Here is a 26,166-nt window from a genome sequence, read left to right as displayed (position 1 = left end):
CAGAAATTTAAGACCTGGGCACCAGCACATGAAATTGATGAACTGCAATGTTAATTTTTGCTCCCTGCAATCCCACCCCAACATTCAAAAGGCCACTGTGCAAGGCTAGGAAAAAAACAAAAGAGCCATAGGGTTGGAACTCTCCCACCTAAATAAGTAAGTTCTGAAAAAGCTAGACCTGTATATAATCGTTGGAGAAGCTAGTCATAAAGTTAGATATACCAAATTTGAAGTCAAGTAAAAGTTGAACTTACACTAGTAATACAGTCTTTGGCAGAATTAGAGGGGAAAGGTTTATGGGGAAACTCAATTGCAGAACTCTGTATAGATCGTTTTTGGTAAAAAGAAATTTTTTTAAATTAATCTTAAGTAAAGGCTTCAAAGAGACAATGTAAAATTTGTTACACAAGCTGAAATACCTGAATAATGTATGACTGTTCCTTACAGTTAACTCACCTGGGGGAAAAAAGCTTTGGAAGTCCATGAAAATACGTCCAAATCCCTGACTCCTTGGCTAGCATTAAAGATATTCTGAGCAACAAAGTTTAAGAAAGAAAAATATCAACAAAGAAAGGGAACAGGATATCATCTGCAGAAGATGCGTTCACAGTAACAACAATGTTCTATACTCTAGCACCAGCACTGGAATATTATTTCACTAAAGGGAAACTGAAGCCACCTGAGTAAACCACACAGCAAAGAAATTCCGATACATAAGTTTTTGTCAAAAGCTCTCCATGGATATAGTGTGTCATGCCATTTACTACAATTAAGAGCCAGACATTGATTTAAACCTTAAGACAGTCAGTGCAAGAAGGACACCTTCAAACTCCTTTAAATGATGACGTGTCTATTCCAGTACAAGCCAGATTTCTTTTATGACAGAAGACAGTCTGCTGTTTTATAAAGAAAATGTGACTAACACAGATTGTATAGAGCAAATATTATTATGAATAATAATGGCATGTAGTATATGTGAATTCGTTATCTCTGTTTAAAGTACAAAAAAAGTCAAAAAGAAAAAAAAATCGAAGTCATTTTTCAATTTTGCTCTCTTCTATAAATGAGAAAACAGTCACTTAGAAATGTTACTGAAAGCTGTTAGCAAATTTGTTAAGAGAAGCATAGAGAAAAAGCATACAATCTGAACTTTTATCAAAAGGCAGACCTAGTTTTCTGCATGTCAAAGTTTAGGAAATGCACAGAGCATTTAGGATCTCTACTTTAGAGTCTAAAAATATTTTGTTACAGAACAACCAATTCACAGCAACATGGTCCCAGAAAAATCAACATTTTCACAAAATGTTTTCATAAAAATTAAAATGATATACATTTACATAGACATATCATCCTATTGAACATATTTATTTGATCGGAAATTAAAATCCTTCCAGAAACCAGCAATTACACAATTTTACTGCTTATATAAATACAAAAAAGAGGACATTCAAAATGTTAATGAAAGTTGTCATTATCCAAGACTTCAGCACAAAAGAAACAACACAATTCCCAACCAACTGTAAGCCATTTTAGATAATGAGAATTTATTTAATATTCTCCAGTTCTGTATTTTCCTCATGTATGTACATGTAGGGACAGATGTAGATACAGACCCATATACATACATATATGCTAATACAGGAATACAAAACATATAAAAGCCAGAAAAAAAATGAGCTTCTATTAGTGTGCCTGCAGATAAATGCAAAACAAAAGAAAAAAACAAAAAACCAAAGCCCCCTTCACATTTAAAAATAGACAGCAGACAGGGCACTTCCTCTTTAGGTGAAGTGGAAACATGTTGCAAAGTATTTTGAAATGCTATTTTGGGGGGAAAAAGATGTCCTTACTGGTTCGGCCATGTATGTAAGAATTTGTGAAGTATTTGCTCAATGGTTTTTCTCCTTTGCAGAGAATAGCGGTGCAAACCTTTTGACATAAAACAATATTAATATTTTTTAGCATATTCTATTTTTTAGCATAAATTTTTCTAGCATCAAAAGCAATGTGAAAAGCGTTGTAAAAAGCAATGCAGATGAGTTAGGAATAAAGAAGCAATGTGGTGACTGACAACTTTAAAGCTTGTATCTCTCTTTTATTTTTATTTTTTTTTAATTTTTGCTGTGCTATGCAGCTTGTGGGATCTTAGTTCCCCGACCAGGGATTGAACCCACACCCTCGACAGTGAAAGCGCGGAGTCCTAACCACTGGACTGCCAAGGAATTCCCTCTCTTTTATTTCAATGTGCAAACTCAAGTGTTTCCTCAGTCTGAGGACATGAGTTAACATATACAATGATACCTTAAAGTGATGTAACTGCTAACCATGGTAACAAATTGCCAATAAAATCAATTTTGTACATGTTAATTATATGTGGATTCAAATTTGACTCTTTTTTGCTTTTGTTCTGCATTTGTAGAAAATTCTTTCTACACTGGTTTACTATAAGATTATTTTTAAAATGTGTTATCCTAATAAAATTGCATTTATCGAGTATCAAAAAAGCACCAGATAGAAAACTGGAGTTTAAAATTAAAATGTACTTGCATAGTTTTCTTTCAAAAATTTAGGAAAGTTTAGTCTAATGATACGAACATGCATGAAAATATTAATCTCTCCAAAGTCTCAATTTCTCACTATTAAAATATATAAATTAGCTTTCATATTGTATAATTTTATAGAATAATATGAGCACCACTATATATGTATGTAAAAGTGTGTGTATATATATACACACGTATACAAATACACACATATCTACAATAATCTAAATCATTTTATTCTCAAAGACTATTGTGAAGGCAAAAAAGTTCTGTCAAGAAAATTAGAAACTGAAGCATGCTAAAAACCTAAATAAATTGATGAGCACCAAATTGCAACTCTAAGACAATAATCTTTCAAGGCATAGAAGAGACCAAATAAGCGAATAATTTTAATGGAGAAATACATGACCAAACATGCCAAATGCGCACGCAAAAGAAAAAAAAGAAAAAAAAAAGATAAAAAAGATAGTAATTGTTTCATTGTGCTGGATGATCACAGAGTTAAAAATTGCCAATTTTAAAGTGAAAAAGATAAAATATCTCAGAGAAATTAAACACAGCATATATACAAACAATTATAGTGTTATTTTAATAGAGGCTTAAATTAAGGCTTAAATGGAATTTAAGCCTTAATTCCATTCTGTTTAGGAAACTTAAACATCAAGCTAAAGTATGAAATGAAGCTTTTGATAACCATCTAAGGACAGCATATTTACTAATGGTGTATTAAGTAAATACTTAGTATTTAGTAGGACTGAAAAACAGGTTATGCATACATATACACACAAAGTTTTTAACGAGACAAAATCAAGAAATTTGGGGTATATTAAAGCTGTGACTATCAGGCATCATTAGGTATCCCAAAAGAATGAAACTGACATAAAATGCAAGAAACATTTGCTAATTTTACCAATTACCCTGAGTAACGTTATAAGAGAGAATACCAAATGATATTTTTCCTTCATCTCTCCCCCAAATCTTCAGAGCCCCCAAATTCAGAAAAATCAGCCTACTTTCTATATGTGAACACCAATCAGCCTAAGTAGGTAGAAAGCGGTTTGTATAATTGCACGGCGTGTTCGTAGACTCAAGTTGCTTCTGCAAGCATTTGGATGATATGGGCATTATAAAGATATCTTTGAATACTTCTAATGAGGTATCATATACTTTCCTTGATATAAACTTTCTCTACCACTCAACCTCATTCACAATGTTAAAAGACCTCATTTTTGACAAAGAATCCAAAGAACTGGGCCTGTAAGTTTCAGATCAGTAATACCTACTTTAGAAGCAAACTTGCTTTCCAAAAAATTTAGGCTCTATTATAGGCAGTCAAATGTCTCTCAGGTCATGTGCATAACTGATTTTCTCTCTCTTTTTAAACATATTTTCCATGGTCTCTGAAACATTCTATTGGCTTACATTTGTAGTTTCCAAATCTTAAGAATTTTAATTTAAAATCAGCCTTCCCCAGGTATACCTTCAACATACATCACGATATTCATCCTCATTCAGCCATTAAGGTTATTAGTATTCATATTTATTTAATTGTGGAGTTCTAGCCAAAGTAATATGATTCTTATAGCTAGATTTACTTTATCCTTTTATAACTATTTATCCTTATGGCTCCACTAGATTAAGGTAGACTAAACATAAAAAAATAGGCTTTGGAATCACATCACCTGGAATTCCAGAGCTAGCTCCACTACTTACTACTTATGATCTTGGGAGAATAGCTCTCTTCTGTCACTGGAAAAATGAGAATGATAAAAACTTAACATCAAAGGGGCACAATGAAAATTAAATGAGAGAATTAAGGTATGGAGCGTAAGAGGGTCAGAAATTATTTTAAGCAGTATGATCCTGCCAAATGCCAAGAACTAAAATTTAGTATTTAACAAATGTTGAAAGCCCACCACGAGCAAAATGTAATATTTAACACTCTGGAAGAAAAAACATAAGAAGGGATTCTAAATGAGCCCTAACCCTTGAGGAGCTTAACAGAAATAAGAGGTATATAAATACAAATGGGCTAAAGGCCAAAAAAAATCCAAACTAAACATTATGGGTAGTTGGAGAAAGACATTTATAAGCCTCTTCTGCTTTTACAGACAAAGTGCTACCTGAGAAAGGAGAGAAAAAGCTAATTTCCCCAGTACTTATATGCTTTTCACCCTCAATTCTTGCTTCACCCCTATCGACCATTTTTTAGTTCCCATACATAGCATGCGTCCATAACTTTGGACATCTGACTCTCTAATGTGAAATTACTTTACTTTGTCCTGGCAATTTTTCTTTAAGATTTCCTCAAATGTCACCTCCTAAGTAAAGTCACTCTATAACTTAACACAATGCAACTTAATTATCTGAATATTGTATGTCTATCCCATTACATAGTGAGTACCCCAAGATCAAGAACTGCACTCTTACTTATTTTGTATCCCTCCCCTTTGCCTCTCCACCCAACACCTATTTCCTAGCTTAGTATCTGGTACATAATAAGGACTCAGTAAATATATGCTGAGTGAACAATTAATGAACTGATAACTACAGCATTATTGGGATGTACAGGGATGAGAAACGTTGACAGAAACTTTTGAGCCTGGCCAATTAGGAAAATATTAGAAAAGTTAGGAAAAAAAAAGGAAGCAAAAGCATTTTAGACAAATGAAACAATGTAAAGAAAGACTCTAAGATGTAAAATTAAACAGTGTGTTCTAAAAGGGGCAACAAGTTCTAAGAGACCGTGAGCACCTCACAAAAAAGAATCTGCACTCTTCATATTTATCCCTATTCTTCCCACTGATGTAAAAAATATTTTTTGATTTAAAAATATTCTAAAAAAGACATAGTCATAATATGGATGTCTAATGCTATTTAATCTCTAAACTAGAGCATTACTAAAGTACTAAAACACAGTTAAAGTCATATTTGAACTAAATTAGGATGTGATTATTTCTTAGTAAAGTAATGATGTTTAAATAGAACTACTGCTAGGTAGGCCAAAATTTAGCTAAAGTACTTATCTACAATGAAAATGATAGTTCTACAGTATGAGTAAATAAATAAGACAGTGCAACAAAAATCATTTTAAAGCTCATTCTAAATATGACTATTTATGGTAATCTTTAAAAAAAATAGTTCATCAAATATTTAGTCAGCGTTCAATTTCCAATCCCTACCCCCATTCTCTCCAACAGTCTGTTTGAGTCAGGCTCCAAATAGGGTACACGCACTCATGTGAATACAAAATTGTTGTAACTAGAAAAGGCTGAAGAGGTTGATGTAAGGGCTGCTCAAGGCAACTTTTTGGTACTTTTGCATCTAAGTTAGTGGCATTAGTCCTCGATAATTTCTAATTTTATTTCCAATCTCCTAGCTTTCTTTTTTTAATTGAGTAGTGTTTCACAATGTTTAGCCATAATTTATAGTTGATCTACTCACAAACGAACTGAAGTATAAAAAGGGAGAATAGGTGGCCAGCATTTTTCTAGTAGTAAATGAAGTAAGAGATGTAAAGGGAAGCAGCAGCAAGATGTGTTTGTTTAGCTCTATTAGTTCCTTGAGGAGATGAGATGGAATCATTATCCCCTCTATGTCCTATCATGCTCTGCCCTGTAGAGTAAGGTACTCATTAAAAACTTATTGACTGTATGAGAGGCCTGTCCTGGTCCTTAAAATCAAAACCTTGGAAAACTAGCCTGTTCTTGCCTATGCCAGGCTCTGACTCTGTGGGTCCTCATATAACACCCTCATTGAAGCAACTTTATACCAGATCTATTTGAAGCCCTACGCCAGTTGTCACACATCCCCTCTGTCCTCTTTGGTCACCACATAAAATATAAACCCTTATGTCATCTACCTGTTCTCTTCTTATACCAAAACTACTCTAGGCTTCTTCCTGATCCAACATCTAATTACTCCCATTTGTCCCATGACTTTATATTGTATCTAATGGGACTTTTCTTCCAATCGTACACAAACTCTCTTTCAAACCTTGCAGGTCACAGTGTTGCCATCACTGGTATGTCTTCGTGTCGATGTGGATATCATCCAACTGCCTAGCCTTTTAGTTCTTAGACTTGGGCAGTTCCAACGACCTTTACTTCCAACATTCTTCAGCTGCCCTCTCACAGCCACATTAATGAGCCATTTCATTCAATAAAATGCTCTAAGTATGAAATCAAATTCAAATATGCTATGTTATCACAAAAATTGCCTATCTCCTTCCAGCTCTTCAAGTATAGCACACTCACTATATTGTTCTATTTTATTAAGTCCTCCAAGTCCCCTGGACCATCCATTTGTCCTTTCACATTTCCACCTTAGGCTGGATCCCACAGTTGCTCTTTCATCAGCATCTGAAATTCCCTTTTGTCCCTATTTTCCTGTCATAGCAGCTCAGGAAATTCCAGCCAATGCTATCATCTGTTTTCCTGGCTCCTTTAATGCTGGATACTTAGGGCCATGAGAGAGGAAGGGTATCCAGAATGGATCTATCCAGTGGTCCCACTGGGTCCTTAGTGGCCCAATAATCCCCAAACAAGTAATTTTTTTGTCAGATCCTGCTCCTATTTCTCTCAAACATTACTCCAAATCTTTATGGCATTTCTAAACTCTCTAGCTTAACTCAATTGTTTCAATCTCAACAGATGACTTTTCTCCCTTCTATATGGAAATCACAGTCTCCTTCAACCTCTTCCCTTCCTCCCTCAACCCTAAAAACTTACCCACTGCCATACATACCCCCTCGTCCTTCACAGAAACAACTCTCCAATGTGCCCTCAATTCTATTTTCTCCTCCTCTTTCAGCCTTCAGATTTCTTATCTACATCTTTAATGTCTCCCTTTTCTACTGGCATCTTTCCTTTAATTTGTAAGGATCTCAAGTCACTACCATCCTTGAAATAAAGGAACCAGAAAAACCTCAGCCTTCTTAATGATACCAGATACTCTGAGTTACTTAACATTAAAAGAGAACTCATGTCATTCTTCAACATAAAGACAAGCTAGAAAATATCAAAAACTACTTCATTTTACTTTCTATCTCCAATATTCTTCATCTAGATTTTTCAAATACGTCAGTGATACTCTCCTCATTCACATACCAGTGAAAAGTCATCAATGAGTATTTGTACGGCTCACTCCATTTAGCGTTCCCTCTTACCTTTATTATGTCCTCTCTCTCTGACCTCAAGACTGCCTACTAAAAACTGTCTCTTGGCTAGAGTTTAAAAGCATCAAATAACAGAACAGCAGTGGGCCAAAATGAAGCCATGGGATTCAGAACTTCAACACACAGCACACTTCTTGCTCTTCCTTTCTACCTTTGTTTATTCTCTTGCTCTATCTGTGTGAATATCTTCCTCTTCCAAAACCACCTCCTCAAATGAGCAAACAAAGGAATTAGGAAGAAAATTTTGAAGTGGGGAAGGTAGTAAAGATAATATAATCTAATATAATGCCTTATTAGGGCCTTAAAATACACAAAACTCTAAATTGGTCAAAATTTAAAAAATATGCTGTTAATGACATAAACAAAATGGCTATTATAATTATCTCATTTAAAATATCATTTTCGTAATCCTGAAGAACATTTGGTTACCATAATGAGAGATGGGTTCAAACCATTTAAGGCCAACTTTCGAGTCACAGATGAAAAAAATCAAAAAAGCAGTAGACCAACACTCTCCAAACTTTCTTTATCACGCATCTATTTGTAAACAGTATATAGATAGATATATCTCTCCCCACTGTACTATTATAAAACATATACAAAGGAAGAGAGAAAAGAATGAAATCAATAAATTTAAATAGAAGTTCTGTTATTTTCTTTCCTAAAGAATCATCTTGTATACACCCCTTTGGAGAATATTACTCTGAACTATTAAGGAGAAAAACAAACAATATATTAAAATGATTTGATATAAAGGGCTAGTTTTATATACTGATTTTTAAGAAATTCAACTGTTTAAAATACTAAGGTTTTTTCAAAATAAAAATTTACCTGTTCTATTCATTAGCGGTGTCATAAGGAATACATTTGATGGAAATGAAAAAGAAAAAAATCATATATTTCTGTTTAAATTATAAAAAGAGCTGTGGGTTCCTATCATATTTAGTGATATAGAAAACTTTTGAACACTCTAAGTATTCTACTGCACTGTCAAAGAGGCTCAGTGAATTCTCTCAGACACTAAGATTTAACTTCAACTAGAACACTACAGCACCACAAGTCTAAAAATCCACCTTATTTTAACACAGCAGTATCACATGCCAAGAAAGAAAAGATTCAAACTTAAGCAAAACAGAATTACAAAATGCCAACATAAAAAAAATACATTATACATATTTCTGAAATGGATAGTAACACTGAATTCTTAAATTTTAGTTTGGAATTCATTCCAAACAGTAGTGTGAATAAGAAAGGGAAAAAAAAAAATGTAACCGCTCTCATTCCCTACCTCTGTGTAAGGAATTCAGCAGGCCTAGTTTTAATTTACTACTTCCTGCTTGTGATGGACCATAGTAAGTAGTAAGGGCCTTAGCCTTGCCAAACTTCCTCTTTATTACACAGAAGCTCTCAGAATTCAAGCACTTAAAGTTATTTAGTTGTGGTTTACCTCAGAACTGAGAAGCCTTAATTAAAGAAAGCCCTGTAATGAGGACAGAGTATACCTAGAAAGCTTTTTAAAACCGCCTTTTACTTACGTCAACAGGGGCCAGAAGACTCTTCCCAAGATGCTGATTAAAAGAGAGGCACCAGGCTTCAGTGTAACCATTCATGTTAGGAACATACTTCTTTATCGTCTCATCATTCAGCCTCAGCCACACACCATCATCATTGTGGATCTACGGAATACACGCAACACAAACAAGCCACGCCCTCCTGTAACTCCTATGAGGGTAGCAAGGTCTGAACGGCTACAAAGCAGGCAAATAATGCTGGACATGGAGATTAAGCATCTAGTTTTTGCAGAAGGTAAGAATGGGAAAACCTTTAAGGAAAAAACTAGCAAGGAATGCCAAGCTACATGATAATTCACATGGTGAGATTGTAAAAAACAATGCCACTTAGGAGTAAAAAGCACACACAAAAAATCACACTTTAAGATAAATATTTCAAACATAAAATCAGATGTTTCCCAAAAGAACTTAAGACTTTCTTTCCCTCAATTTAGATTTTCATAATTGGAAGTTACTTGACTGTATTATTAGAAAAATGTACTGTCCAAAGTTAAGGCAATATAATAAACACATTCAAAAACAAACCACGTTTTAAAAATTCAAGAAAAACTGTACTCATTTTCATTGGATCCTTGTACAGGCTCTGACTACCATGTTAACTGAATTCCTTTTATGCTAAAAATATAATTTTAGTTACTTTTTTTATTGATAAAGAAAAATGAATGCAATGTTTGAAACTCAATGAACAGAATTTTGAAATTCTGTGAAATGATTTCCCAAACACTACCCAAACTGCTTAAAACACATTCTAACAAACAATTTAGTAAACTTACACTTGTGCAAACAATGCAAAAACTTTCTGTCCAAAATTTATTACCAAGTGTTTCCTTACAAATTACCTCATCAATGAAAGTGATGGTTCCATTGACCTTCACTATGCCTATCTGCTCACTTTGAAGGGAAGGGTGGCTACGGATACGGAGCCCTGCACTGTCCTTGGCCACAAATCTTCGAACCTGAGAAAGGCAAAGACAGACAGGTGAGACAGGGGAAATCACAGAACAGAGACCTTATAAGTAAGTGGTAAGAGAGAAAATTAAACAGAATTGAAAGTGTAATTCTCAGAAAGTTTCCAAAATTATTTGTAGCTGGTTTCCCTGTGCAAATAACAGTGGTTAATTTATAAAAACAACAAGAGAAAACATTTATAAAAACAACATTTAAAAAAAAATGTTGTTTTTTTCAAAATGTGTAAAAATGTAAATTATTGAAAAAAAAGAAAATTATTAATATACGTTTATAATTTCTTTTCTAAACTTTGAAGACATGATAAAAAGGAGAAAAGAGCCATTTTTTTCCTTTCAGGAAGGTATATAAATTCTATTATCCACGTTTCATTTTTAATAAGTAGTTTACTAAAATTCCTATAGTGCTTACTCTTTAGATGTTAGGAAATGAATTTTTTCTTTTAACAACACAGGATACGTTAACCTTGTCAACTTTATACACTCAATTTCGGTAGACATTTTGTGAATTGTAAACTTTTTTTTTTAAAGGGTAGCTTTTATTTATTCATTTGACTCCACCAAATCTTAGTTGTGGCCCGCGGGATCTTTCGTTGCGGCACGCGGGATCTTTAGTTGCAGCATGCAGGATCTAGTTCCCTGACCAGGGATCGAAACTGGGCCCCCTGCATTGGCAGTGCAGAGTCTTAACCACTGGACCACCAGGGAAGTCCCAATTGTAAACTTTCAATAACAGAAAGTACACAAGACCTATAAATTACTATAGCATTATACAAAGAAACCAAAAAGTACAGGTTCTACAATTGAGAAATGATTAGAATTACCATGAACTATTGTTCAAGTTCATTTAGGAATACTTAGAATTCGAATACTGAAATAAAGTAAACTATGAGGTGTTTGATGGCTACCTTGAAGCATCAATGAAGAAAATTAATAAATCTCAGACCAGTTCATGCTCTGATTTCATTCTACCCTAACCTTATTTGGTTGAGGCTCAGTCTTTGGTTTGACCAGCTGAGTTCCTGGCGGTATCATCCCTTTCGGTGGGTCTTTCACTTTTACTTCGAGGCCAGCATCTGTAAGAAAAGGAAAGGGAACTGTAACACTTGAGAACACAAGGGAGGGAGGACCCTTAAACCTAACTTAATATACATTCACAGGCTATTTTAAATTCACAATTAAAACAAATATCTGAATTCTGTCCTCTTAAGGTGATTAATATTTAATAGCTAAGAGAGAAATATCTGAAAAATGACCTTAAGATTCCAAAGGGGTGTCTCAGGGGTTCAAGGAAAAGAGGAGGGGCTATGGAATATGTAAAATAATACTGAAAAATTCAAAATAATCAAAAAGAAACCCTTGTGTGATCAAACGTTATCTCATAACACCCAATCAGAACACTACTTATCATCTATACCAATCATCTCATGAGTAACAGGCAGCACAGCATGGTGTTTAAGAGCTGGGCTTCTCATGTTAGACTTGGCTGTTCCCACATCTGCCACCAACTGTTTGACTCTCTGTGCCTCATTTTTTTAATCTATAAAATAGGGATGAGAATAGCACCTATCTCACTGAGATGCTGTGAGAATGAAATGATTTTAAAAATAAAATATGTAAGGTGTGTATAAAATTTTTTAGCTATATATTAAATGCTATTATCATCCTCCTTATTCTAATGAATTATTATCTGTCCTTGACTGCAGTCAAGCAAGATCCTAGTCTACTAACAGTTTGGTCACCTTTGGAGAAAGCTAAGAAGGTGGGGAACAAAATGAATGATTCTAAGTAACTATGAATCTTTTTCTTCAGTGTCTTTCCAGAAAACAAATATAAGCGGATTTTTCTTATTTACTTTGTATCAGTTTCCTTTACTCGCTATTAGCCAAGAAGAAACCATTCTTGACTATCTCCACTTTTGAACTGCTGTAATGTGTGCCCCTTGCACGTCACTACTTATATTCTACTTCATGTAATTTTGCTTGGCTGTTTTATCTTACAATCATCAGTAAGTTGTCAACACTTGCCAGGAACTGCCTTACCTAGAACAATGTTTTGCCCAGAACCAGTGAAAGTTTGCTGAACTAAAGGCTTTAAAGATATGCTGAAATAAAAGAGTGCAGCAAAGGCTGCCACTAAATGTCTCTAGGATGGTATAGATGAATCTAACATATCTGATCCTATAGTTACATTAATGTATATTCTATACATCTATGGTTACAACAATGTAAAGTACCTCTTTATCTTCACTGTAAAAACAAACTACTGAAAGTTTCCCAAAGGGTATTTTGGTGGAATGTTAATCAGTATTCCTTTTATCTCTAACCTGTCTCCTCTTCCCTACATGTAAGGTTCTCAAGATAAGGATTAAACAAATTTAGAGAGGCTTCTTAATTTCAAGGTTTCTTAGAATCCCAAATATGATAATATGAATTGTATTAATGTCTAAGATGAGACTACAATATATTGGGCTTTCTAAATCTGCCTGATCATAGGAACCCTTTTGCTTGAGGAGCATTAGGAAAGACAGTGTTATAAGGAATTCATATTGATAAACACTTATTAGAGCTTTGTTGTCCTACTATTGTCCTATTATATGGATAGTTTAAAAATAAAGAAAAGAGAAAGATTAATGCCCAAAGGAAAAGCAATATATTTTTCAAAGTTAGTGGTAGGTAAAAAAAATTCATATTTTCGGCAAGTATTTATTGAGCAGCCATCATACACCAGGCACTGAGCCAGACTGGGAGATCCAAAGATGAAAGAGGTGTCTGCTCACAGCCAGGAAGGGAAGACAGACCTACCACGGGGTAGGGAGATGAGGCATGAATATGGTTATAGCACAGCACGGAGGAGATCGAACCTGACCAGCCACATCAGGGAATGCAGGGAAGGAATCATGAGGGCTACAATGACCCACAAATTATTACAACATACCTTAACAATGCACGAATTAAGTACTCATTATAAAGGAGGCTATGAAGCCCCCTAAAAGTTATGAAATCTGTCCATGTCTGTGATACATGTTAAAGGGCAAACTAGAACAGAAAGAGGATTTTGATTCTAGTTCTTTGCACTAAGTAACTCACAACTTAAAAAAAAAAATACCTATTTCAATGCCATCGATTGTAACATGAATGGTGTAGAGTCCAATAGCCCCCGGAGTCCAATTTGCACAGTAAGTGCCATCGTTATTGACCCGAATCAGCATATTCTCACTGGGTCTGAAAGGAAATAAGATGGGTACTGCAACATTTACTTTTGGTTAAACAGCTGACATCATCATTAACATGTATCAGCAAACATAAAATTTCTGATTGTATTATCACAATGAATAGCAATCCTACTGTCATAGCACATTTTCCTACTCTCCATGATTGAATTTACTTTTTCCTCCTCACCTCAAACCTCTAGCACCACTCTTCCTCACTCTCAGCTGATCATGACCTCATCACTTTCTTCAGTGAAAAACAGAAGCAATCAGATACAACCTCAAAGTTGCAATCAGATTAAACCTATTTTCCTCTACCTCCTGTTACAATGGAAGGAGTGTCCTGGGTCTTGTCCAAAGCCAGCCACTCCACTTGTGCTGTGAATCTCATTCCGTCAGCAGTTCTGTGATGCAATTGTCTCTCATTCATCGTCAATTTCTCCCACTTTTCCTGGATCACTTCTATTTCTTTTTCCTTTCTATACAAACAAACTCAGAATCTTTCATCTTAAACACCTCCCCTTGATATTACAGCCTTCCCTAATATGGTCTCATATCTTTTTTCCCATTTACAGCAAAACTTATCTAAAGGATTACCTACAATCACTCTCCATTCCCTCATTTCCAATTCTCTTCCAAAGCTTATTACCCTCACTAGGCTTTTGCTCCCAACACTTCATTGCAATTGATCATGTCACAGTCACCAATGACCACCACGTCCCCAAATCCAATCATTGCTTCTTCATCCTCAGCAATCTCTCAGTAGCATTTGATAACAACTGACAACTCCTCCTTTCTTGAAAACACTTTTTTTTTGCTTCTGCAACATTTTTCTGGTTTTTCTTGTACCTCAACGGCCATTCTTTCTCAGTGTTTTGTTGGCTCTCCCTTTTCTGAGCACCCTTTAACTTATGGAATGCCCCAGGATTTGGGTCTAGATCTTCTTTTTTCTTTCAGTGTCATCTCTCTAGTTGACCAGTCATCCATTCCTCAGTTTTAAATACCATATGTATAAAGATGACTCAAACATTTATTTCTCCCCTGAATTTCGAACTGTTATTTCCCACTGCCCTGGAAATATCCCCACTTGCATAACTAAGAGGCGTCTTGGCATCTCAATTTTAATATACCCAAAGAAGGATTTTATTCCTCCTAACCCCAGCACCCAGCAAAACAAAACACTCTTGCTCATTTCTCAGACTTTTTGATCCTCCCAAAAATCATGATACCAGGGGTCAGTAACATTTTCTGTAATGGTATTTTAGTCTACTGAGCCAAGCAGTCTTTGTCACAGCTTTTTAACTCTGTCACTGTAGTGTAAAAACAGCCACAGACGATACATAGGCTCATGAGCAAGGCTGTGTTCTAATATGACTTTACAAAGACATGCCTGGTTGGGTCTGCCGGCCAATCTTGGCAAACCCCTCTTCTGCTGGATAATCTATCCTGCTGCTGAAGCTGAAGAAACTTACATTCACTCTTGGATCTTCTCTTTCCTTCACCTCCCATTTCATTGTAGCAGCGGGCTGTTGGCTTCACCTTCTAAGTATATCCCGAATCCATCCACCCCCCCTTCACTTCCACCGCTAAGGCCCTTCCACCGCTAGTCCAAGCCACCTTAGAGTCTCTAACTCATCTCTCCATTCCCACTCTTGCTCCCCTGGATTTCATTCTTCAGAGAGCAGCCACAATGATCTTTTTAAAACTATAAATCGGATTATATCACTCTCCTGCTAAGAGCCCTCCAAATAAATTTCTTACAAGAAAACTCAAACTTAACACAGCCTACCAGTCCCTATGTAATCGCCTGGTTCTCTGATCTCATCTTCCACCATTTTCTTTCCTGCTCACTATTCTCCAGCCCCACTTTCTGTTCCTCAAAGACATCAAGCTCCATCTACCCCAGATTTCCTCTTCCTAGATTGAACTTCCCCAAATCTTTACACAACCAACTACCATCTAGCTCTCCACTCAAGTAACGCCTCCTCAAACAGCCTCCCCTGTCATCCAATACTTTGGTGACCTATCCCATCCCCATCACTCTCTATCAAATACCCTTATTTATTATTACTATGTAGTTTACTTATAGTTTGTTTCTCCACAGGAATGTATCCGCCATGAGAACCAGCACCTTCTCTATCTTGTTCATAGAAATATCCCAGTGCCTTCCACAGAGTAGATGCCTAATAGTATTTGCTGAAATAATAAATGCATTCACTTTGACAAGAGACTTTTAAAATTGAGTTTAAAATGCCCAATGCATAGAAAAACCTATTTACTGGCAAATGGCCAATTTGTTCTTATTTAACATGCTATAAACCTATAGAGTCCATATTTAGTTTACAAAAATCATATGCTTCCACTGAATGGATATTTTGTAATTAAAACTAAGCCAGAGACAAAATGCTACTTCCCTATTCCTAGACAAAGGTACATTCTCAAAACTTCGCTATTTTGGCAGAACACTTTCTAGATTGTGCATTAAAACTCTACTTTGCATACGTACCAGAGTAAAGTCATAGTAACCTGTTAATTTCTAATAAGTCATTGATATATGATAAATACAAGTACTTATGCTGTTTCAGGTTCACTTCAGAGCTTTTTCTAAATTCCATGGAGGTGGTCTGTCTAAAGTACAATCCATCTAATAAGTTTTTCCAAGCAACTGTTTTAAAAAGTATTTCTCCTAACAAGCAAATAAAGTAGTAAGCCAAAAACTCAGTTTCAGAAAATCTGCTTCAATCTGGAGTTAAAAGAATTACCCAGGGGCTTAAAAATAAAGGACTTCATAACTGAAAATACAAATACAACATACACTGAAATCGCTCTGCCACTCATTAGGTGAAGGAGAGAGGGAAACAAAAAGAGAAAAAACAAACTAACCAATGTTTTACAAGCCAATTTATATACTTTAGCTACTAGTTATTTCTTTATTACCTTAGTATTATGTAACATATTGGCAGTGCTATAGTTCAATATAAGTACATTCTACCTGTGAATCTACACATTATAAAACCTGTTGTAAATCTCTACCAGGGGATATGGGGATATATGTATACATATAGCTGATTCACTTTGTTACAGAGCAGAAATTAACACAACATTGCAAAGCAATTACACTCCAATAAGGATTTAAAAAAAAAGAAAATCTCTACCAGGAATTTTTAAATCCTATATTTATTTATAGAAAATAAGGTTGGAACGCAGGGTGATCTTAGTTATAAGCAGTTGGCAACACATGTTTTGGCTACGCTTTGAAAAAATGATCCTCACCTCTTAGGAGTTGGTGATGCAAAACGCAGTTCTTCAAATGAGTAATTTTCATAAACCTTTAAGAAAGAGATGAGCAAGAATCACAAAATCATTAGAAACATTCTTAACTAACGCACTGATAGAACATTCAATAAGTGGTGCTGAGACAACTGGTTATCCATACAGGAGAAAAAGAAAAAACTCAATTACCTACATCACACCATTCACAAAAATAAATTCTAGGTGTGTTAAAGACATAGATGTAACAAATAAAACATCAACAAATTCAGAAGAAGAAAAAGATAGTATGTTTTGAGCACATTAAAATTTTAAATTTCTCCAAAACAATGACACTATAAAGAAATGGCAAAGTTAAGCCTTCACCTCGGAGAAGGGGATTCGTAATTCATTTAACCTTAACGGGATATGAATCCATAATATATACAGAACAAATCAATACAAAAGACAGAAACAACACAAAAGAAAAGTGAGTAAAGGCAAGTCACTGAAGAGGGAAATCTGAAAGGCCAATAAACATTTGAAAAGTTATTCAACTAGACTGCGGATCAAGAAAATGCAAATTAAAACAACAAGATGATCCTATCCCCGTCATCAAGTTGTGCTGGTAAGAACCAAATGCTGGTGAGAACATGAAGTACCTAGCATTTTGATACATTGCTCATGGGCATATAAATTTTGGCAATATTTAATATAGCTGAAGACAGGTATGTCCTACTATCCAGCAGTTCCACTTCTAGATATCTATCTTAGAAAAACTCTCGCTCATGTGCAAAAGGGGACATATACGAGGATGTTTATTTCAATACAATTTACAGTAGTGAAAAAAACTAGAAACAACCTAAATGCCCATCAGTAGGGGAATGAACAAATTATGGAACAGTAATACACTGGACTACTTCAAAGCAGATAAACTGAATGCACTACAGCTACATGACTAAACCTTAAAAACAATGTTGGACAAACACTGGCAAAGTGATGGGTGCATATGATACCATTTTTATAAACTTCTGAAAAATACACAAAATTCTAAATACTATATTCCTTACAGATTAACTTGTACTCAGTAAAATACAAAAAAATGTATCTGGGGAAGAAGAACCATTAATTACCTTCAGGACAGTGGTTACCTCTAGGGGGGATGGGAATGGGTCCAGGGAGAAGGGTTTACAGAGGGTTGCAATTGTACTGTTAACAATCTGTTTCTTAACAGAAATAACAAAAAGATCTGAAAAAGTTTGGTGAAATGTAAAGATAAAAATGGGTTGTAGGTACATGAAACTTGTCGCATTATTTCCAATACTTTTATATTCCTGCAGCAATTCCAAATTAACCTTTCAAGGTTCAGGTAAAGTTCTCCAATTGCTCATTCATTTCTAACTACTACTATACTTACAGCAAAGAGAAGCACACCCACACCACTCACAAGCCCCCTTCCTTCGCCCCACCCTCGCTATTTTCACGAAAGTGATTTAGAAATGACCTAGCTTCTGTCACCTACTAAAAAGTTCCAAGTGAGGAAAATGCAATTTCAGGGTAAGTCTAACAAGATTACAACGGTGTTAATAGCAGGAAAACTCAAGTTTCCAGATTCACAGTACAATGGGTTTTCTACTCCAACAATTTCCCTCAAATACATATTATTCTATTTAACAATGAAAGGATAGATCATATCTCACTTTTACATCCTCCACCATATTTAGTTCACTACTGGGTAGCACACGGTATCTGTGAATGGTTGATATAAGAGAATCCCCTTTCCTGGAACGTGAATTAATATCTCAAAGAGACAGTTTGGAAATGGTATTCTGTAACTGCCTTAACCTGGGCCTCTCAGAACATTCCTGAAATACTGAATTCAGTTCTGGTAACTAGATTTTCAAAAGAAATTACACAAACCTAAGTATGTTCATAGGAAACTAAAAGAATAATTAGGGAGGTAAGGAATCCAGAAACTAAATCTCTTAAAAAAAAGTTGAAATGAATGAGAATATTTAGCTTCAAATTCTTTAATCATGGACAACGCATCCAAAACTCTAGCTTTTCAGTTCCTTTATTTCTTCAACCTCAATAATCTCAACTTCAACTTTGTTTCAGCCACTCGTACCAAAAGTCACAGACCTGTGATGTTACTCAGAACTGTTCAATCTCTGATACCAAAATAAAATGGCCTGCTCCATTCTCTGCCTCCATAACTCCTACCATATCTATTCTTAGATTTCTAGTCCTTCTCACCTCCTTAAATTTCTCTCTCTGAATCCACTTTTATTTTCCCTTCCAAACCAGCTGGGTTCCGCTGTCTTTTCTTTAACCACCATATGCTCAACTTCCTTCTCAGTCACTGCTCTTTTGTTGAACTATCTGGCACAAGGTCCATGCCGACTCAATCCAAATGATTATCTTATTCGCGTTCATAAGACTCACGCTGCACTGTTAACACAGGATCTTCAGTTCAACTGATTCTCCAAGGATGTCTGATAAGTCTTTTCTGATCAGTTTCTCTCTGTTCTCTACAATGACTATTTCATTTTTTCCCTTTGTTTCAAAATCTTGACCCTAAGATTAATCACTCCAATCTCCAATCTAAAACATATAATTGCTATCATAAATAATTCTTTGCTGCACAACCTACAAATTTATTAGCAATTGTATTAATTCTTTTTTTCTCCCTCTCCTGGTACAGTGAAAGATGCAATACTCCTATGTACAGCCAATCCCTCCACCTGAGCAACAGATACTATTATTATCTCTTGGAGTATCTACATTGTTCCCTTCTTCTCAATTGTCTCCTCTTCAGTATTAAAACATGTCTTTCTATATTCAGTCTCAGACTGTAAAGCCTTCACTCAATCCCATTTCCTCTGTTCCTTTTTATAACCAAACACCTTGAAAGACTTACCTACATTCGTTTTCTCTTTAGCTATCTTCACTTCTTCTTCATCTACAAATTAATCAACTGACTACGCCTCTAAAGCTGCTCCTGCCAAGATCACTGATCACTGCTAGATCCTTTTCAAGACTTCACTCTGCAGCCTAACATTGTTTACCCATCTTAAACAGCTTTCTGTGACTTTCAGGACATGGCATAAGGTAGGTGGGGGAAGTAGGAAAATCAAATCTGGAATCAGACTCTCTGTCATTGTGTGCCCTTGGGCAAGTTATTCAACCTCTCTGTGCTTCAGTTTCCACATGTGTAACATGGGAATAAGAAATAGTCATTTATAGGGTTGTTATGAGGATGAAATGAGTTGCCATATGCAACATGGGGGGAAAAGTGGCAAAGGTAAGAGCTGGTGGCCTACTTTGTACTAGCCCTTTGGCTAGTATTCTTGCCAATGTTGTTGTTTCCATTTTCATTTCTTTCTTTTTTTTAATTTATTTATCTGTCTTATAAATCAATATTTCTCAAAGTATAGCTTTTGAACCTGAATCATTCTGCATATTTGTTTTATACGTGAATTTTGGAAACTCTTTTCAGACCTACTGAATCTAAATCTTTGGATGGTAGGAAAATCTCCGTTTTAAATAAGTGCTCCACGGGGTTTCCCTGGCAGCGCAGTGGTTAAGAATCCACCTGCCAATGCCGGGGACGTGGGTTCGAGCCCTGGTGTGGGAAGACCCCACATGCCGCGGAGCAACTAAGCCCGTGCACCACAACTACTGAGCCTGTGCTCTAGAGCCCACGAGTCACAACTACTGAGCCCACGTGCCACAACTACTGAAGCCCGCGTGCCTAGAGCTCGTGCTCTGCAACAAGAGAAGCCACCGCAATGAGAAGCCCACGCATCGCAATGAAGAGTAGCCCTGGCTCGCCGCAACTAGAGAAAGCCCGCGCGCAGCAATGAAGCAATTATTTATAAAAATAAATAAATAAATTTATTTTAAAAAGAAAAAATAAATAAATAAGAGCTCCAGATGATTCTGATGTGGACAAATGTTTGAGAATCACTGATATTGATGTTCCTCAGGACCCGGTCCTGGAACTTCCCTCTCCTCTCGCCACGTTAGATAGAGATCATCTGTTCCCATAATTTCATGAGTAATACAAGTACTGATGATTCTCCAATTCTTTTCTTGAGGTAAGACTGTGATCACTTCAGGTTTGTAGTTCCAACTTCTTTTTATATATCCTCACATGGATATTTCAGAGATATCTAAAACTCATCACATCAAAAGCTGGACCTGTTATCTTCCTCAACCAAAATCTGCCCCTTCTCCAACATTATCAATCTCACTACTCAAGCTCAAAGTGTGAACTCCATTTTTTATTTCCTACCTTTCTCTTTACCCCATATCCATTAGCCACTAAGTCTTAATCTACCCTAAATATCTCTTGAATCTACCCTAATTGACAACTCTCTAGTCCAAGGGATCAGTATATCTCACCAGATTAAGTCAACAGTCTCCTAAAGAGACTTAAACCAAACCATGTCTCTTGATTATCCTCCCAACTACATTCTCCATATTCCACCATGATCTTTATAAAACACAAATCTAATCATGCCATTCCTCCAATTGAAAGCCTTCAATGGCTCACCACTGCTCTCTGAAAATAGCATAATTCCTATCTTCTATTTCAAGTAACAACCATCTTGATAATTTAGACTAACATTGCCTCTAAAGATAACTAAAAAAGCTGGACAAAAAAAAATTTTTTTTTAAATCTGTCTAAAGGCACCAAAGAGGTAAAAAGCCTAAAGAAGTAAGAAACCCAAAGAGATGAGCCTGGCATTTGGAAGAACCCAAAGTTAAAGGGGACCTAGGTAAACTCTGAATCCCTGAAGGGCTATGTCCTAGGAGTACTGGTAAATTGAAAATAGACAAGTACGTTTGCAGGAAATGAAATCCAGTTTCCAAACATCTCAATCTCTGACTGAATTAACTTGATCTACAACTGGAAACCTCTCTAGACTTCTGCCAAAAACAAATGAAAATCCTCTTTGTAGGAAAATAACATTATCCTTAAAAAAACATTGCAAGTTTGACATCTATCAACAACTCTCTAGACCTGTGATTTGTATCTGAGTTTGAATCACTGAAATGTCTGTTAAATGAATGAATGGTGAAAAAATAAAATTTTTCTGATAAGTAAAACAAATTACCTTCATCATTGTTATGGCAATATATCGAGCCTCCTTCACTATCATTGGTTCATATGAAACATCCAGCTTTGGTGATGCCAGCCCACCAAAAGTCATGTCAGTATTAGAAGGTACAGTTGTTACTGCAGGACTGCCAGGAATCCTTTGAGGTTTCTTTACTTGCTCTTGTTGTAAAGATGTTTTTTTCTGAGAAACAGGAACGGCTTTCACTTCCACCTAACCATGATATTATAAAAACCAAATGTTATTATTATATAACTGTCCGTAACACATCAAAAGAAGCAATTTACACAATTATAAACTCACAATTCTATACATTTTGTTACCACTAGTCCCTCCTGGGCATTCCTTTCAAAGATTATTTAACATTGCCAGAATGATCAAGATGGTTCCACCTCAGTAGGGATCCTGAACACAGTGTAAAAGAGAGGCCTTGTTTTTGGGAATAAATAATCAAAAATATCAAAACACAAAATAAAAACAAAGGCCACCATTAATAAAGTCCAGGAAAGGATAGTCAAATGAATCTACATTCTTGCAGAGACTAACATTAAATTATTTTATCCGGTAATTCAGGTATAAATACTTGCCAGCAATCTTCACATATTTTAAAGCACTGATCTCAATTTTAGCCATACTGTTTTGCAGAAGAAAAAGTACTCCATTGATAGGTATCTTAGAAATTAATAGCTAATAAAACAAATCTTATACCTAAAACTTAAAGATGTTTATTTACTCTGCAAAAAGAGTACTATTAGATAGTTTTGTCACCAACACAAACTATTAGAGCTAAGCAACCTATCGATAATTAAACTTTCCAACTCAGCTTCTTCAACAATAATATGGGGATATCTTTTATCTATACTTTACTGTAGAGATGCAAAGAACAGTCTTCCTAAGGCATTTTAAAACACTGAAAGTATAAATTGTCTCATAAACAATATTCAGAAATACTTTCCAGAAATTATAACAAAACATTTTATTGTTATTTATTTGTTTATGCATTGGCAAAATACACTCAATCCCTAGGCAACCACAAAGTTACAAACAATTTAAATACCACTTTAGCTCTTTATCATTCTGAGAGTCACCCAAAATTTCTTCTGTTCTTTTCAGACACTACTTTTGTGGTTGGCAAGAACAGGTAATTCAACATCAAGCTCTTCACAGAAATAGAAAGGTTTGCATAAAAGAAAGTGCCAATATTACTTAAGTAATTGAGAGACACCCCAGAAATGTGGAATGTCTTTAACGTGTATTATTCTTATTAATGCCATTCTAGGGAGTCAGTAGTTTGAGACTCTTAGTGTCTATATATAAAGTTAAGTGTAGCTAGCAAATACATTCCATTAAATAACCACAATCTTTAGTTGGGGTTATGAGAAATCAGTATTTGGGTTGATATAATGCTCTGAAAATATTAAAAACTCATCTTACATTTAAAACACAGAAGTTTAAAGATACATGGTAAAATTCTTCAGCTCATATACATTGCCACCATTAAAAGCTTTAAACTTAAATGTAATAAAAAGGAAAAAAAAGCAAACGCTTCCAAATTCTAAGACGTTTGATTTTAAATTATAGCCACTATTTTTATACGTACTACTTTGATTTAATCTTTCTTTAAACAACTATATTTACCCTAAGTAAATTAACAGCAGAAGTACATCTGCCTATGTTCTACGAACCTTGAAGTAAATCACTGAATAATTTCATACTCTAGGAGTACTGAGATATAAAATGATAACCATTCTGCTTTCTTTCATAAACTGTGCTTCTTTGTAAAATTTGTTATTCTTTTATTTCCTACACAAGTTTCTCTTTTCATTAAATAAGATTTCCTTGGAATAATCATTTTATAAGTTAAAAAAAAAACTCAATAACACTTGCTGCTTTAAAAAGGATTCTGGATCTCACTGAAATATTACCTGCAAACCAACTTCTTTGTTCCAAATAACTGGTTATTACTACATAAGGATACTTCAATAGTTTCTGAGAAGTCTAAAATGCTCCTAAAACTTCATGTGCTATCAGGCTGAAAACAAAACAGATTGAACTAATTTTGTTTTCAGCTAATATGATAATGTGATATAATAAATTAAACATCAAGAGGTATGCAAATGACTTTTCCTAAATAGTATTTACTGGAGTTTCCTAGATACGGTTTCTAAATTAGACATAAATCTGATATGAACTTGAGCATACTGAGTAAGAGATTTAGGGCTTCTCACCCTCAAGAAGCAAAATATGTAGGGAAAAAAAAAAAAAAAGAGAAAGTAAAGAAAGACAGATCATGTGGCTGAAAAAAGAACCCAAAGGGCTTCCCTGGTGGCGCAGTGGTTGAGAGTCTGCCTGCCGATGCAGGGGACATGGGTTTGTGCCCCAGTCTTGGAGGATCCCACATGCCACAGAGTGGCTGGGCCCGTGAGCCATGGCTGCTGAGCCTGCGCGTCTGGAGCCTGTGCTCCACAACGGGAGAGGCCACAACAGTGAGAGGACTGCGTACCGCAAAAAAAAAAAGAACCCAAAGAGGAGAACAAAAGATAAAGCATAAAGTCTGACTCTGAAATGTAAGATGTAAACAACCCAGGTACCAGAATGGAGTAAGAGACAACAAAGCAAGGTGGAAACACAGGAAAATACAGCTGAAGATACACTATATGCATAACAGTATAAACATTAAAAAGAAATGAAATGTTATGCCTACCTGGAAAATGGTAACTACAACATAGTCACATGAATAAGGAACTTACTGTGGGCTCAAAGACTGGATTTAACAACTCATTACATACACTTAAGTGAGAAATTCATCAGTGAATACACAAACCCCTCAATATATTAAAGTATATTGTATTGTGATCAAAACTCTGTCCTTGAGTGGAGTGATTTTTTGTATCACTTTCAGAATTACTTTTTTCTCTGTTCAATTTTTTTCTTATAATCTGTGATGCTTTTTGCATTCTAAAGAGTAATTCTTAGCGGGCCTGAAATCACTTTGATGGGGTGTGATCTTCCTTTAAAAAGTAAGATATAAGGGAAAATATAAGAGTGCAGCATACTGTATGAATGTGTATTATGTATATTGTATGTAACTAAGAGTACATACTCTTCCACCCTATATATGTACGTTTGGGTCATAATGCAAATCCTTGCTGGGGGTCATGGCCAAAACTTTGAAAGCCACTGGTGAAGAGCCTGATTTTTGTTTAGTATCAGGGTCAAATACTTTTCCATACAGTTTTACTTACTGGTCTTAAGACATGTGAACTATATGTCTCTTGTCTTTTTTTACTATGAGTCAAGTTAGAGGCTCCAGTGGCACTGTGCTTCTTCATGGTATAAATCAAGTAGCTGAAATAGTTCTGGGACTTCCCTGGTGGTGCAGTGGTTAAGAATCTGCCTGCCAATGCAGGGGACAAGGGTTCGAGCCCTGGTCTGGGAAGATCCCACATGCTGCAGAGCAACTAAGCCCGTGTGACACAACTACTGAAGCCCAAGCACTAGAGCCCATGCTCTGAAACAAGAGAAACCACCGTGATGAGAAGCTCGCGCACTGCAGTGAAGAGTAGCCCCCGCTTGCTCCAACTAGAGAAAGCCCGTGTGCAGCAACGAAGACCCAATGCAGCCATAAATAAATAAATTTATTTATTTTTAAAAAAAAGAAGAAAAAAAGAAATGGTCCACATCAAAAAAGTCTTAAAAAAAAAAAGTAATATTGAGGTAAAATCAGCTGCTCTGTGAGTAAAAAAGATTTTGTGGCTTAATCAACTCTAAGTTCCAAACAACCAAATCACTTTGTAATACAACTTTGGGGGGCAGGGGCGGCTAGGGATTGCCTATACAAATTTTCGTTCAATATTGACTATTTTCAGAAATATAATAAAAGTTTAAAATAAGATATTTAATTAATAGATTATATCACAAAGGACTTAATATCATGCATTACAATGTGCTCTGAAATGTCATTATTAATTCATGTTTCAGGGAAAAGGTATCCAAAGAACTATATCCTTCAATATAGCACATGACTAGTTCCAATCCTCATTCTTTTACAATCCAAATTTATGTATAAGTATCAATATTATATTTTAAAGCTTGTTTCAACAGTACCAAATGCAAAATGTATTTGAGTCTTTTAAAAGATAGGCACAAAATTTTAAAATGTATTCTTTCATTGATTTATTCAGTCACTTATGTACTAATGGCCTTCCCTCTGTGTGCTTAGCACTCTTTGTACGGACACTTTCTTATCCTTTCTTGGAATCACCACAGCACCTAGCAAAATGTAAAAAAACAAACCAAAAAATAGATATCTTGGAAAGCTGAGT

The 26,166-nt window shown here is 35.4% G+C and overlaps 1 protein-coding gene and 1 non-coding gene across 2 annotated transcripts in view; both read right to left on the bottom strand.

Moving 5' to 3' along the window:
- Positions 1 to 26,166, bottom strand: part of MYCBP2 (MYC binding protein 2) — a 272,440-nt gene that overhangs the window by 71,118 nt on the left and 175,156 nt on the right. Inside the window, exons 47-52 of the mRNA XM_027116051.1 lie at positions 21,839 to 22,054; positions 16,740 to 16,795; positions 13,364 to 13,479; positions 11,234 to 11,331; positions 10,130 to 10,246; positions 9,255 to 9,395 (exon numbers count right to left, since the gene is read on the bottom strand). Of these exons, the coding sequence (XP_026971852.1) occupies positions 9,255 to 9,395; positions 10,130 to 10,246; positions 11,234 to 11,331; positions 13,364 to 13,479; positions 16,740 to 16,795; positions 21,839 to 22,054 (744 nt within the window). The remainder of the gene's footprint in view (positions 1 to 9,254; positions 9,396 to 10,129; positions 10,247 to 11,233; positions 11,332 to 13,363; positions 13,480 to 16,739; positions 16,796 to 21,838; positions 22,055 to 26,166) is intronic.
- Positions 10,891 to 10,963, bottom strand: TRNAG-GCC (transfer RNA glycine (anticodon GCC)). The gene has a single exon. It is a non-coding gene; the product is annotated as a tRNA-Gly (tRNA).

The sequence above is a fragment of the Aethalodelphis obliquidens genome, unplaced genomic scaffold (genome assembly GCF_003676395.1).
Source record: "Aethalodelphis obliquidens isolate GAN/ISIS:26980383/991018 unplaced genomic scaffold, ASM367639v1 scaffold15, whole genome shotgun sequence".
Lineage (NCBI taxonomy): Eukaryota > Metazoa > Chordata > Mammalia > Artiodactyla > Delphinidae > Aethalodelphis > Aethalodelphis obliquidens.
This window is presented reverse-complemented; position numbering and strand designations above follow the sequence as displayed.